We start from the raw sequence: 15,231 nt of genomic DNA, 5'->3' as shown, positions 1-15,231 counted from the left end.
CTTCTCTCTCTGCCTTCTGGTGTTAACCCAGGAACCCAGGCCTTGGACTTGTGAGGCCAGCCCCAGAGCCTCCACCATCGCACCACATTCCAGCTCACGGCTATTTTCCCTGATCCACAGAAAGTTCAGAGCAGGGTTTTAGTGAGTCACATGGAAAATCTCACTGGAGGGACAGTCTCACCCTGAAACACGACCTACAGGCAATGGGAACACCTCCAATTCCAAAGGTCAATTAAAAAAAAAAAGCTAAATAGTAATAATGAAACTTAGGGGTACCTGGCCAAGCTTGCTAAACTGGATCCAGCCAGAACCTGTGGAGGTGTACACCCATGGGGGAAGGGGAACTGACAGAAACTCAAGTCTGTGGGCAGGCGGACTAGGATTGGACTAGCAACTGAGCCATAACTGTACTGGGTCTTTCAGTTGGGAGGTGGCATGTGACCAGGAGAGACCTATCCCAACTAAAACACACTAGGGTGTACTGGGTGTTCTGGGAGGGGCCATCTCTTATACTGTTTTTTTTTTTTTTTTTTTTCCCTTTTCTGAAGGACAAAATGCTTATCGCGCAGCAAGCAGGTGAACTCAGCCAGGTTGGGCTTTCTTTGTACTTAGCAAGGGTGGGGATGAGGAGGTGGGATGGGGGAGGGAGAGGATGGGTGAGGGTGGGAATCGAAAACAGGCTTTCATGAAGCCTAGGGTATAGACTTTCTAGGTAGCTAAGGATGACCCTGAACGTCAGTTCTTCCTGTTTACACCTCAAACAGTAACAAACTCAAACAGGCATGTGCCACCAAGCCCGGTTTTGGGGATTGAACTCATGGCTTTGTGCGTGTTAGGAAAGCGTTCTACCAACTAACTCAGCTACTCTTGCAGCTGAACTTGAAGAGTATGGACTTGAAGTAGCCTCAACTGCCAAAACCAGAGGGGCTGAGGTGGGTGCTGGGGAGTGGAGGAGGTCTGGGAAAGGGGCGAGGTCTTTCTTTCCTACTTTCTGTTGTTCTTCTGGAAAAACAATGGCTATTTCAGGGAAGGACGGTGGCATAATAGAAATGTAGCAAGCAAGAAGCAGGAAGTCCTAGAGCTGCCACCTGCCACCTGCCTGACCGAGTCACCAGTTCCTGGCTGCACATGGGGTGGCGCCAGAATCATCTGGGGAATTCTAGGCAGGTGGCTCTTCCAAGGATGCCCGGTGATGTGACTGCACATCTCTGTGGAGAAGGACTCCACGCAATTCTGCCACTGCCCTCTGGAGCTCAACCCCAAGCACTCTCGTCTACCATTGACAGTCTTCAGTCATTTCCTCGGCTTGCTTTCTCTCTGTGAGACAGGCTGACTGCCACTTAGTGACATACATTTAGGCTGGCCTGAAATTTGTGGTGATCCTCCTGCCTCAGCCTCCGGAATGCTGCTGGGGTTACAGGCATACGCCACACAATCGGTTTCGTTTGTTATTTGTTTTGTTGCATGCACGCACACATGGACGTACCATGCATGTGTACACACACTGAAACACTGTTTCAACTTTCAGCATAGGTTGAGAAGTACACACATAAAACACTCTGGTCTAGTGGGGAAAATAGAAGTAACAACAATAACAACAAACCTTGAGAAAGACGAGGGATGAGTGGGCGAATTGATATATAACATCCAGGGATGTTATATGGCGTCCCCCAACCCCCACCCCACTCCCGATCTGAGGAGGTGGCTGGCAGAAGCTGCAAAACTTAGGACATTGGGTTTCTATTTTATGAGGCTGTGTGTCTTGGGTGGGAGGCAAATGGGTAAATCTACTTCTCTTGGGGTAGGAGGGAGGGAGACACAGTCTCTGGCACAGGACAGGACACCAGCTCTGTAACTAACTGTTCCTCGATCTCCTTGATGCTTTTGTTTGAACACAGTGCACTTGGGTACCTGTAGGCACTGTTGTTCACTCTGCCCAGGAAGACCAAATAGTCAGGATGCAATTTCACCATCAGCTGTTTCCCAGGCCCTAAAATATCAGCCAAGCTTGAAGAAAGCCACTGAGGCGAAGATAAGGCCCTCTTGTGTCCACAGGCTTCAACATTCAAAAGCAAGTCAGGCCACCCAGACCCATGGGCTCTGGGCCTCACCCATCCCCATAGCAACCTCCTCTCACTGGCAAATGCCAAGCCTGAGATGGCTGGGCCATGCAATGCCAGCAAGAACACACAGGATCCCAAGTGGCAGCCTCCTCTTCTGTCTCCCCCTCCCCCACCTGAGCCTGGAACTGTTGGCTGTGGGAAGGCATAGCCAGTGCTGAAGGAAGGGGCCCTCCTACACACAGATCCCACCTCTCAGTTATGACCAATACTCAGGTCCACTCCAACGGAAGAGACTTCATGCCTGCCTTTCCTTGAGAATTGCAAGTGTTAGCTTTGTTTAAAGAGCAAGGGGATGGATTTGAGAGTAACAGAAGGACTGGTGGACAGGTCCAGGGCAACTCTCAGATTCTACTCTCTCAGCTTCTATCAAGTGGGCAGCATTCACATTTATAGTGAACCCCTTCACCAGCCAGCAGTTCGCAAAGGGTAGTCCCTAGAGCCTGCCTCCCTCCCGGGGTGGGGGTTACCCTGGAGCCTGTGTTTGATCATGCGCCCTGGGTTATTCTGACACTCCTGATTATGATCACTACCCTGGGCTTTTGTTTAAATACTGCACAAGAAGGATGGCAGGGAGCGCTCCCCTTTCCCGTTTCTGAAAAACATCGAGGGAGGGAGGGGTGGGACTTCCTGGGCTGACGTTCTGTGTTTGTGGGAGGTGAGTTTGTGGCCATCTCTGAAAGGAGCAAGGCTGTTTCCCCCACTGGTCTCAGACACAGGGAGTGGGGCCCTGGCACTCTAACCAACTCAACCACAAAGCCACAGGAAGTCCTCCTGGACTGCTGGCCAGAGCCAGTGGAGGCCGGCTGGGTGGGGGTGGGGGGTGGGGGGAGGAGACCGAGAGGCAGGCCCCCTCCCTGGCTGGGCAGCTGCTCCACACTGAATGATCAAGGGTAGGAAGAGCAAAGCGCTCTTGGAACCTGCACCTAGTTCTCCAGTGACTCAGGGAAGTTGGAAGAGGCTCCCATGGCCAGCCACGGTTGCTTTCCTGAAAACTATACCCCTATTTCCCAAGGCCAAGCTGCTATCAAGCATGAGCCGCAGACTCTGGCTTCATACTACCCCAGACTCTTGTAAGAGATTTTCCTTTTTATTTTTAAACAAGAAAACACAGAGACTGCAGTCAGGCTGTAGGTTAGCCAGCTTTAGTGGGGACTGAACTTTTGGCAGGTTTTTCTTCCAGAGGCAGGTGAGGGGAGATACACAATGTTTCCAAAACAGAGGCTGCGAATAACAGCAGCAGCTATTATCTGTGAGGACCCACGCACGCACGCGCGCACACACACACACACACACACACACACACACACACACGGGGTGCCTCCCATGGTGGGATGTGGTTTATCACCACGGAAGGTTCCTTCTTTTACTTGTAACTAGGGATATCAGAGATGTTAAGCAACTTACTCAGAATGACACAGCCAGAACAGGAAGGGCTCAAATGGAACCAGAGTCACAGAGATGAAAACTCTTACTTCAGAAAACCCATCCCTGTACGACTGGGAATCCCCAGGTTCTGGACAGGTCAGATTTGGAAAAATACTCGAGCTTGAACTTTGAGGCAAGGATTTCCTCTCTTGTCCAGGCTTGAGGATGAAGTGTCAGCCTCCTGGGAGGGAGGGAGGGAGGGCAGAAGCCAGCTCTTCCCTGGAGGTCATCCTCCTTTTCTCTCTGCTGAGGCAGGGCAGGATGTGGTCCCTGGAAAATGTGCTTCAGGGCGCTCCACCCAAGTGCCCTTCCTCTTCCATCTGTACAGAAGCAATGATGACTTTGGCTTGAGACACCCTTTAGGATCTGGTTTCCTGGGCGGGTGTGTATGGGGGGGGGTGTCCTTGTTGTCCAAGAAAGTTCTAAATAAAAAAATTCAGTTCTCTTTTGGGAAGTATATGGGGTGAATTGGAGGGGAAAGGTGGTGGTGGTGGTGTGTGTGCTAAGGTCCCACGCTTGGTTTAGGGTAAATAAGATTGTTTCTTTTACTTTCTCCCTGTCCCCTACCCCCCCCCCCGCCCCCCATTTCCTTTCATTCTTTGTTGTTGTAGTTTGGAGGCAGGATGGTCTCACAAGAGCTACACAGAGGAGGATGCCTTGGATCTTCTGCCTCTGACCTCAAGTGCTGGGATTGCCTCCATGCAGTGGAGTACTGCAGCTCCTGAACTACTGGGAATTAACACCCAAGTTAAGCTTCATGAGGTGAGCCTTGACCAAGGGCTAATTTCAACACTGGGGAGACAGCCAAGCATTCTGTGGATAGAGGGTGTCTTAGTCAGGGTTTCTATTCCTGCACAAACATCATGACCAAGAAGCAAGTTGGGGAGGAAAGGGTTTATTTGGCTTACACTTCCATACTGCTATTCATCACCAAAGGAAGTCAGGACTGGAACTCAAGCAGGTCAGAAAGCAGGAGCCGATGCAGAGGCCATGGAAGGATGTTCTTTACTGGCTTGCCTCCCCTGGCTTGCTCAGCCTACTCTCTTATAGAACCCAAGACTACCAGCCCAGGGATGGTCCCACCCACAAGGGCCTTTCCCCCTTGATCACTAATTGAGAAAATGCCTTACAGTTGGATCTCATGGAGGCATTTCCTCAACTGAAGCTCCTTTCTCTGTGATAACTCCAGCTGTGTCAAGTTGACACAAAAATAGCCAGTATAGAGGGGTAAGCCCTGTGGCACATGTGCTGGAGGCCAATTTCAGCTCTGAGCCACCCTGCGCTGTGATTCCACAGAGCTGGAGGAGAGAGATCTGGGTGGATAGAAATGTTGGGACCAGCTCTAAGATCTAAGCTCCAAACAAGCATAGAAAGCTAGCAGTGCTCTAACTCCAGCGATGGCTGTAGACCCTCAAGTTAGCTAACCTACCTGTTGGGCTCTCTTACTGTGAGCCAGGGAAAAGTCGATTAGCCTTGCATTAAATGCTGCACTACTCCTCCATTACACAGATGAGGAAACTGAGGCTTAAGCCAGTAACTTGCCATCTCTCAGGAATCTGTTTTTAACAGACCAACTCACTCCCTCAAGTTACTCTGGTTCACAAATGACCTTTGCTCTACCTTTTGCATTTGTGTGTGTGTGTGTGTGTAGTCATCCCTGGGCTTAAACTCACTATGTAGCTGACAAGAACCTTCATCTTGATCTTCCTACAGGTATGTGACACCTGGCCCAGATCCCTAAGACTCTTTTGTAGCATCACGGGCTGCGTGTGCAAGCACAACTTTAACATCCCAACCAACCAGAAGAAGCCAGCCCCTTCTATTTTCTATCTTAAATTTTGAGAAAATTGATACTCATATAATTCAACATTTAAGAAAAATTCAGTTGTAAAACACCCAAGTTAAAGAAGGGGTCCGGTCTCTTTTTAGGCTTTTCTGTGTGTGTCTGGCCGCCTGAGAACACAGCCGACCTGCATGGTGACCTGACCAGAGCTCTGTCTCAGATGGCTTCCATAGTCATGGTCAGTCAGAGAGAAGAGGAAACAGGCCCAGAGAGGTGAGGCAACTTGCCCACGTCACAGCATGCTCAGAGTGACTCACCTGCATGACACAGACCATGAGAGAGGTCTCTTTCTCAAATCTAGTCTCACTCTTGGTAGAAATGATTTCTATCAGATTTATTTCTCTGCAGTGTGGCCCCTTTGGGACTGCACTAACCCCTTTCACAGGGGTTTACATATCAGATATCTAACCTGAGATATTTACATTATGATTCATAACAGTAGCAACATTGCGGTTATGAAGTAGCAACGAAAATAACTTTATGGTTGAGGGTCACCATGAGGAACTGTATTAACGGGTCGCAACATCTTGAGATCTGTGATCACATCAACTTTTTCTCAGGGTATCCTCCTAGTAGTGAGATAGCAACCAGGTCTGGACAAGTTCAGGAGTTAAGAAGTCCTCTCTTCTGTAGACAGAATTAGCATCATTAAAAAGCAGGGCCTTTGGGCTGCTCAGTTGCAGAGCAGGTCTGGTGTGCTTGAGGACCCGGCTAACCTCACTCAAAAAGGAGACATCCCAGCTGCAGTTTCCACTGCCTGCTTGCCAGACACACAACATCCCCCCTCCCGTCCTGGCCACCAGCTCGTAAATAATTCCCTTTCTGCTGAAAGCGGGCGTCCTGATCATGTGGCGATGCGGGGACTGTTTTGCTTTTGAGCCTGCTCTGATCCACACACTGGTTTTTCTCCCACAGCGCACACCTTGCTAAGGTGTCCAGGGATTAGATGTGCACACTCCTGCTGGCTCACATATCCTGTGTGGCTCTGAAGCTCTCATCCCACCCACAGAAGTGAAGATGGTCCCAGAGGCGGGAGGTGACCCTTGAGCAGTGTTGGCCAGTGGCACTTACAGAGCCACTTGGCTGAATCTCCTCACCCATCACGACATGTTTTGAGCGCTATACAGCAGACAAGGTTTCCAAAGTACTGTGTCTTACCTATCATGCGTCCCGACCCATCACACAATCTCTTCCTTCATATTTTAGGTCTCTTAGTTTGAGAGGACAAGCGTTCACACATCTGTCCTCTGACCCACACCCTACCTTACGCAATGAATTCACTTGAGCTATTTTCACAATGGACCTTCTAACAGATAACACCAACTTCCTTTCTATGTGTGTGTGAGAAGCCCAGTGTCACACGGCCCAAGCTTGCCTCACACCAAGAAAGACCTTGAACTATTGCTTCTCCTGCCCCCACCACTGAGATCACAGGCTAGTGCCACCATGATTCGTTTATATGGGCTTGGGGACTGAACCCTGGGTTATCACGGTAGGCAAGTGTGTTATCAAATGAGCTGTATCCCTCGACTTCAGACTTCATCTCCCATCTTTTTATATGAGAAAACTGGGCACAGAAGTTAAATTGCTCCTCTGAGGTAATACCACAAATAAAGTATTGAACCCGATTCTGATGGCAAAGTGCGAATTCAAAATCATTTTGTTGAGCCGTGTCTCTCCCACTCCCATGCTGGGAAACGGATACAGGGACACAGAAGACTCATCCCGGTCCCAGAACTGTCAACTTTGGCTTGAGATGCCGTGGAACCTGGCCTTTCTCAAATGAGCAGCCAATGGAAGACAGCCTGAGCAGGGATGGGTGTGGGTGGGGGTGGGGTGTCTAGGCTTCCTTCCTCTAGCTGCTGGTCCTCTAAGCTTTGCCCACAACCTTGTTCCACTCCACACAAGCTCTGCTTTCCAGAGTCCTGACTCCACCCCTCCTCTCTGCTTAGCTCTCCCTCAGCCGCAGCCGTCCTCCACCACCAGTCAGGACTGCTATTATTCTTCGTATATGTCTTGGAAAACTGGGTTCTGAGACACAACCTGGAGCCTCTGCTCCTTCCCTGCAGCAACACTCCATGGGGTCCTAGAGGTCACTGTGGCATGAACTTGAGGTCAGCTTCCTATTACAAAGGACTGAGGGCTCTCCAAGCCCAGCACTGGACATTAATCTAATTTCTACTTGGCAATGAGTTTTCTGGGTCACGAAACGGTTATGTGCCTTAGGCCCAGGGTAATGATTTGATTAGCGGAGTGCTGTGTGGAAGCTGTCCCGGGCGGATAAAAGGAGGTTTAACATTGGAGTGCTGACAGGTGAGGAGGCATCCACAATCCCAGCACTTGGGAGTCAGGAGGATTATTAAGAGTGTAAGGCCCAGTGTGGTCTACACAGAGAATTCTGAGTCAGCCTGGGCCATACAGTTCAACCTTGTCTCAAACCCAACCCAACACCACACGTTTGAGGGCATTGCTGGTCATAGACTGACACCGGAGGTACCAGAAAGGTATTCATACCGTGAAGGGGCAGCCTTAGTGGGGATTCCCCAGCCTGAAAACACCCATCAGAACTGGGGTGTGAACATGTGATGTATGTGCAAACTGGCACTCTGCCAATGCTCATACCCTTGGGACATGCACCCCGATACCTAAATTTCCACCCACTGGGAAAGTCATGGTGAACTCACAACTATTCGTGGCTTTGCCTATCTTTTCATTTAGTTTTAATAAATCCACCGGAAAGGTGTGTGTGTGTGTGTGTGTGTATGTGTGTATGTATGTGTGTATATATAAATCCACTGGAAAGGTGTGTGTGTGTGTGTATGTGTGTATGTATGTGTATATATATAAATCCACTGGAAAGGTGTGTGTGTGTGTGTGTGTATGTGTGTATATATAAATCCACTGGAAAGGTGTGTGTGTGTGTGTGTATGTGTGTATATATAAATCCACTGGAAAGGTGTGTGTGTGTGTGTGTGTGTATGTGTGTATGTATGTGTGTGTATATAGATCCACTGGAAAGGTGTGTGTGTGTGTGTGTGTGTATGTGTGTATGTATGTGTGTATATACACATACATACATACATACATACTAACATACTACATATATACTAAATATACTATAGACTCATGGTAGGTGGAAAAGGGATAAAGATTAGAATACGCCCGGCAATTTAGGATTTCTAACAGCACTTTTTAAAACCTTCTATTATTTCCCCATTCAATTCCAGGAAATCACTCATGTCAGAAACATGGGATTCAGGACAAACCAGAGGTTACCTAGAAACCAAGGGAAACAAATCAAGATGGGGCCGTTCCTGATCTGAAGTTCATGGGCCCCAGAACAACAACAAAACCAAACCACGTATAACGTTTTTCCCCCTGAAACGAAGTCCTACTAATTTCATGGGCTTCCCTAACAAGGTAACAATATACCCACAGTACTTAAAACTTAGCTGGGCATGTTGGGGGCCCATGCTGTTAATCCCAGCATTTGGGAGGCCGAGGCAGAAGCAGGAGGATCTATCTGAGGCCAGACTGGACTACATAGAGAAACCCTGTCTCAAAAAAACAAACCAAGGTGGGGGGGGGGTATGGGGGACTTTTGGGATAGCATTGGAAATGTAATTGAGGAAAATACGTAATAAAAAATATTAGAAATAAAAAAAAACAAACCAAACAAATAATAACAATAATAGAAAAAAAATCCACAAAACCCAAAACAACAACAACAACAAAACCCCAACAGGCAAGCACCCCCCCCACATGAATCCATAACTAAGTGTTTTCTTGGGTGGATGGGGTAGAAAATTACCCGGATGGATATAATTTTTATAAAATTGTCTCATCTGGGGACAGGATATTGCTTTCCACAGCTGCATGTCACCACTTGATGGAAAATAAAAATGTCCCTGGGCCAGCCTGACTCTTTTACAGAATGGAGCAGCCGGGTGTCATGCAGTCAGACTTCGAAAACACAACATACAAAACGTTACTAAGACTAACCTAAAACCCAAAACTTCTTTAGTTGAAATACACTTCATCTGGCAGTTCAGGGTCAGGGAGATTTACAGCCTCTGAAATGAAGAGGCTTTTTTTTTTTTTTTTCCTCTTCTGGGTTTAAGAAGTAAAACCCATTTCTGCAAGACTTTGACTGGAAAGCAAAACCCAACCCTTTGAGGGCCCGGGGCAGGGGGTGGGATGGGGGTACAGCTCAAGGGCAGAATGCTTGCCTTCCATGCACAAGGATTTGGCTTCAATCCCCAGCTCCAAAACCCAAAAGAATAAAAAAGTTGACAGGTCCTATTAAAGTCCCTCTCACCCAACCAGAGCAGGGAGGAACTCAGAAATCACAGTGTGATCTCTTTTCTCAATGCCACAAGGGTTTACCCAGAACACACAAGACGGCACGGCACCAGCACTGCAAAGCCACCAGAACCCTGAGATTGGAGCCTCCACTCCTGTCTGTCCCAAGCCAGAAATAAGAAAACACCCAGGCAGATCCATCTACCTCTGTGCGTGCTACCAAAGAAAACATGTTTCTTGTAAACCCAAGGTATTTTTAGGTCCCGAACTGTGTGACCCATTTCAGAGGCCCCAGCTCCTTATAAAAACTGAACCCAAAACTAGGCGGAACCACCCTAGGACACACAGGCCTATGTGTTAAGATTAAAAGGTTCACACCCAAAACACCTCCCAAAGAAAGGCAGGAGCCAGGAAAGGCTCACTTAGGAGAGGGAGCATTGACAGGCCACCCCAGATCCACTTCTCTCCGGCTGCTTATCAAAGCCTGTCCAAATTTGGGAAGTAACCGGTAACCAGCGGCAAAGGCGGCTCTGGAGCAAGGTCTGGAACGTTGCCACCGGCAATCTGAAAACAGGGGCAGTGTCTGTGAAGAGTTTGTGTGTGTGTGTGTGTGTGTGTGTGTGTGTGTGATCGAGTGCGAGTGTGCTCCCAGGAACCCAGTTCTCACCACCACCCAGAGATTGGGATCCCAGATCTTGGTTACTGGGAACTGTGGCTGGGGGTGGGGGAGAAACCAAAGCTCTAGGCAGGGGCCAGTTCCTATTTTCCATAGCTGGGCAGACACTTGGCCTCGGCTCACCCTCTCCCCAACCTGCCAGCCAGCTCCAGTACAAGCAGGGCAGTGTCGCTCCAGTCCAGGCGGCTCTGTGGGAAGCCATTTTATGCCACAGTTCAACCCAACATCCAAGTCAAACAGCTTCTGAGAGGAGCAATCTGGGTGGGGAGGGGCTCCTGTTGCAGCCACCTACCCCTCCACAACCTGCCCCGACTCGAACCCGGACGCCTTGGAACACGCTAGAGTCTCTTCAGCTTCATTTCTCAGGAGTAGGTGTACCTTCCTCTCTGAGTCAGAGGTGTACAAAATGGAGTCAGGGGTTCTGCTTTGAAGAGTGAGGCCGGCTCTCGTACCTCAGCTCGTGTGGCAGGGAGATGTGGAAAAGCTGTAAGGCTACACAGTACATACAGCCACATAGTCCGGCCACATCGAGTAGGAGTGTGGCCTAATCTGTGGTTTAAGCATCCACACTTACCTGGGAATTGCTCCCACTCTCTCTCCAAAGGCCTCAAATCACTTTCTACTGGTGAAGCAACAGAGCTAAAGGGAGATGCAGCTAATCTGCCCAGGGGCTGAAGATGCTGAATCCAGGGCTGTGCACAGGCCATTACAATCTATGACCATAAAAGGCCAAGGCAATGGAGCACTTACCAAAAAACCAGAAGATAAGGAGAACACACCCCCCTCCCCCAAGAGTGAGGGAAGGTAAAAGGAGCAGGGAAGATCCAAGAAACAGGTTTATACTCGCAGGTAAAAGCCAGGGAACAAGCCTCACTATCCACCTCGATTTCCAGACTCCTACTCCTATGGTACGTGGCATGCCGGGAAGTCTTATTAACCAGAGGGGAGGTGGGGCAATGGTGTGTGGTGGCCGGGGCTTGTTGTATAGGCTGATCTTGAATGGACCTTTGAGACCTTTTACTTCAAGTCATGGGTTTTGTGATGAGGAAACTTCGGTGCGGATCAGGGAAGTGAGCTGCCTGTGGTTCCCAAGTAATCCACCCTCCGCCAGGCTCTGAAGCCTGGGTCAGCTCTCTGCACACGTTTCCTAGCTGCTTCCGTGAAGGTGATGTCATCTCTGGAGGTGGAGAGCCCTCTGTTACTTCCATCCTTCCGGATGGGGAAGGAGCAGATATAGAGGGGTCAGGGTGCGTGGAAGCAGGATCTGCCTTGGCTCTCTCAATCTGGTCTTTCCTTTGCTGAGGCTAAAAACCATAAAAGACCTTGCTATGCGGGATCTGGGGGAATGGGTATACGGGATGGGGAAAGGCCAGACAGAGGCAACAGGATCAAAGCCAGTTGGCTGTATAACAAAGCCTTAAACAAACAAACAAACAAACAAACAAACAACGAATGGGAGAGGCACATTCCTGGCCAGACTCAAGGCTGGCCACCACACTGTAGCCAGAAACACTTCTATCACCTGCCATTCAGACATTAGGAAGATGTTTTCTTTCTCAATTCTTTTCTTTCTCTTTTGGAGGGAGTGGAGGGGATAGACATGGAGATCTGAGAGAAATCTGGGAACCACTAAAATAGGCTTGTGAGGTCTGGCTCTGAGGTTGTCGGAAAACAGACCGATTGCTGGCTTGGTTGTGGGCAGAGACACCCAACTTCAGAAAGGCAGGCTGGGCAGGCTCAGCTGTCACAGAGCAGCCCACAGGGGACATGCTCGAGCCTAGGAGAAAGGCAGATTCCCCTTTTCCGGTCCTCCCTCTCTTCCACTGTCCCAGGGCGACTACGAGAGGCTGGCTTCTCTTTGGATTCCTGCCATCCAGCCCCTGAGTATCCTCTACAGACAAAGGTGGCCTCTGCTTTCCATACCAGGCACCAAATGTCAAGTTCATAAATCACTGGTCTCAAGGGATTGAAGAGGTGACATCATAATGATCCCAAGGGTTCCCCCCCCCCCCCCCAGAGAGATCACCGCCTGGAGTAAAAGATATTTTGAGGAGTTTCCTCTCAGCCTTCCTTTGCTCCCGCCCACTACCACCTCACTTGATAACACCCTATCAATCACTTGACCCTGCCTTTAGCACTTAATACCCTATCACTTGACCCTGCCTTTAGCACTTAACCTATCATGGGCAAGATTTCTGGTCATCAATAGGCAAAATGGGAATAATGTTTCTTTCTCTGGTTATATCATGGAGCTTGGGGAGGCCTTTGGAGGCTGTAAAATACTTAGCACAGAGATTGTAACAGGACTGTCCCTATTAGAGCCCAGGGTAGGGCAGGTAACAATAATTAACATAGTAAACTGCCCACCTCCCTAATGGTAAGAGACAGGAGAGTAATGAAAGCAAACAAGGGGCCCAGAGGTTACAGTACTAACTCGGCTTGCAATCTTGGGCACCCTGGTTCCTTACGGTGAACACGAGAGCTAGCACCTCCAACTGGTACATCATCTCCAATGCAGTTCCCAACCCCCAAATAAAACCCTTCTAGAGAGAGACTGTTCTGCTTCAGGAGGCAGAGTCAACCAGCAGCAACTTGTCAGGGCAGGGGGCTCTGGATAGGAGAGGAAGTGGCAGCAGGAAGACGGTGGGCAGATTGTAGGCCAGCAGGCAACAGAATGAGAAGACATAGGGTGGCCATGGGCACCTCCCCTCAGCCCCTTGCATACATATGCCATGGGGGCAGATGGGAGATGTGGGCAACTATGTGGTTTCCCCTTAGCACCAAACTTTCACACCATCTATGCAGGCGTCTGGGGACTGACCGACAGACCAGCAGGGAATAGACTAAAAGGTAGAGGGAAGAAAACTCCCCAAAGGACAGGGCGGGGTTGGGTGGGGCCAGCTGCCTTCAGACTTTGTTTTGTAACAAAGCGCTCAAGCTGATGAGTGGACCAAGCCAAGCCTGGGAGCTGGCTGCCAGTCTGCAGAGCTGGGGAAACACAAGCAGGGAATGTCCTCTGACATCCTCTTAAGTTGTATGGGTGTGGTGGCTCCTAGAAACCCAGGGCAGTCTCTGCAGGTTGTGCAACACTTCCAAACAACCCCGGAGAGTATTAAACCTTACAGCTGCTGGAAGATGGTGAGCATCCCGGTAGCCAGCTCCAAGGGAACAGTGGACTTTTTAGTTGTTGTTGTTGTTCAAAGTCTCTGGTGGCACAGGAGTTGCCTAGTTAAGCTCTTTCCTGATTGCCTGGGAGCAAATTCCGGTCATTTGTGTTGGGAGTGTGCCCTCTCAGAATCAGGACAAAAGGGTCTTCTGTGTATTTCCTTGCTTCTGTCCCTTAGTTTTGGGAGAGTGGACACTCTCTTGTTGCCCTACCCAGAGGCCCATCTGTAGAGTCTACTAGCACCTGCCTCTGGACTCTCTGCAGGTGAACGGACATTTCCCTTGGCCCCACCTGGACATTTTTAGAGCGAGGCTTCAAGCCCGCAGTACCTGATTACCTGGGAAATGCAGAAACACCGGATTTATCCCATCTAGAGGCGCCAATAGGCACCTTCCCCGCCTTCTTTTTCTTAACTCTCCCAGAGTTCTCTACAGCCAAGATAGTTATCGCTCTTGAAAAAGAATCAAGACAATCTAGTCTTTCAGGTAGCTTAGAGGGAGGCATGGACGTTTTCAGTTGAGAGTTCAGGTCCTAAACAAGGAATGTCCGACCTCCAGGTGCGGGGAAGACTTCCCACACCCACTTCCTCTCCCTCCGTAGCACCCCTTGTCACTTGTGGGACCACCGAAGTGGGAGACGCTCAACTGCCCTGCTGGCAAGGAGCCTCGCGGGCCGGGGAGGGCATCGAGTTACTCGAAAAGGTTGCTCCGCTCCTCCCTCACTCCTCTCTCACACTCGGGGGTGCTCCGGGTGGGAGCAGGCACATAGCCCATCTCAAATACTCGACGGTAGAAGGACCCGGGAGCGAAGTGCACAGCCGGAGCCACCAGGACCCTCGGCTCTCCCACCCACTTGCTCCTCCCGCCCACCTGCCAGTCCCGCCCGGCCAGCTGGCAGCCGCTGCGCCTTTCTCTACTCGCCCGGAGTCCGCCTGGCGCGCGCAGTACCAGCGGCTCCCGGCGCTCTCGGCCGCCGGGACACTCTCCGCCCCGGACGCCGTCTCGGGCCTGAGAACAGGTGGCCTCGGAGAGGAGCGCGCGACAGTCGCCTCTCACTCACCCAGAAGATGAAGTTAAATCCGAAGAGCAGGTATTTGATGCACTTGCTACCTCCTTTGACCGGCATGGTACAAGCTGGAGTTGCGTGGGACAAGAGGCACGAACGACTGGGACAGAAGGGACTCGACAACCGACTGAGACACGCTGCGGCTAGGGGCTGGCCTGAGGCTCCACTTTTAAAAAGTGCCACTCCTTACGGCGCTCGGCCAGCTGCTATGCGCATGTGCCGAGGGATGCCGACCCCGCCCCCCGGCCCACCTGCCCCGCCCCTGCTCTAATCCCCTCCCCAGACCCAGGTTCTGGGACTTCGGTTCCACCCTCAGTGCAAAGCTCTCTCTGCACCTTACTTTTGCTGTCTGATTCCTAAGATCCTCTTTCCCTCCATCTTCCTTCTTCCCACCGTCTCGGGGTCTTTCCGGACCTCTATACCCGACTTCTTTTACGGGGAGTTAAGTGCCGGCCTCGCCTTTCCCGTTCATCCTAGTTCATCCTGGGCTCTGCATAAGAGCTCACGTTGGAAGACCCACAAGGGCCATGTAATCTTAAGAACCTTTTCAGATTCTTGAGGCAAGTCTGCGGGCTCGTTTGCCTGGCTTGCGTTCTCTCTGACACCTCCTTGTAAACCTTTCCGGACTGAA

The 15,231-nt window shown here is 50.3% G+C and overlaps 1 protein-coding gene and 1 long non-coding RNA gene across 3 annotated transcripts in view; one reads left to right on the top strand and one right to left on the bottom strand.

Moving 5' to 3' along the window:
- Cd9 (CD9 molecule) overlaps positions 1-14,817 on the bottom strand; it is a 33,372-nt gene extending 18,555 nt beyond the window's left edge. The window contains exon 1 of the mRNA XM_085839883.1: positions 14,595-14,817. Within this exon, the coding sequence (XP_085696009.1) occupies positions 14,595-14,660 (66 nt within the window). The 5' untranslated portion in view covers positions 14,661-14,817. The remainder of the gene's footprint in view (positions 1-14,594) is intronic.
- Positions 2,734-7,114, top strand: LOC147003803 (uncharacterized). Of its 2 annotated transcripts, none has more exons than XR_015047495.1 (4): positions 2,734-2,778; positions 4,160-4,310; positions 5,478-5,604; positions 6,307-7,114. It is a non-coding gene; the product is annotated as an uncharacterized LOC147003803 (long non-coding RNA). The 2 variants fall into 2 exon arrangements; XR_015047496.1 differs by lacking the exon at positions 2,734-2,778 and adding an exon at positions 3,137-3,193.
- Positions 14,818-15,231: the final 414 nt, after the last annotated feature.

The sequence above is a fragment of the Mus caroli genome, unplaced genomic scaffold (genome assembly GCF_978045245.1).
Source record: "Mus caroli unplaced genomic scaffold, Mus_caroli_1 scaffold_7, whole genome shotgun sequence".
In the NCBI taxonomy this organism is placed as follows: domain Eukaryota; kingdom Metazoa; phylum Chordata; class Mammalia; order Rodentia; family Muridae; genus Mus; species Mus caroli.
The sequence above is the reverse complement of the archived record's forward strand: the minus strand, read 5'-3'. Positions and strand labels throughout refer to the sequence as shown.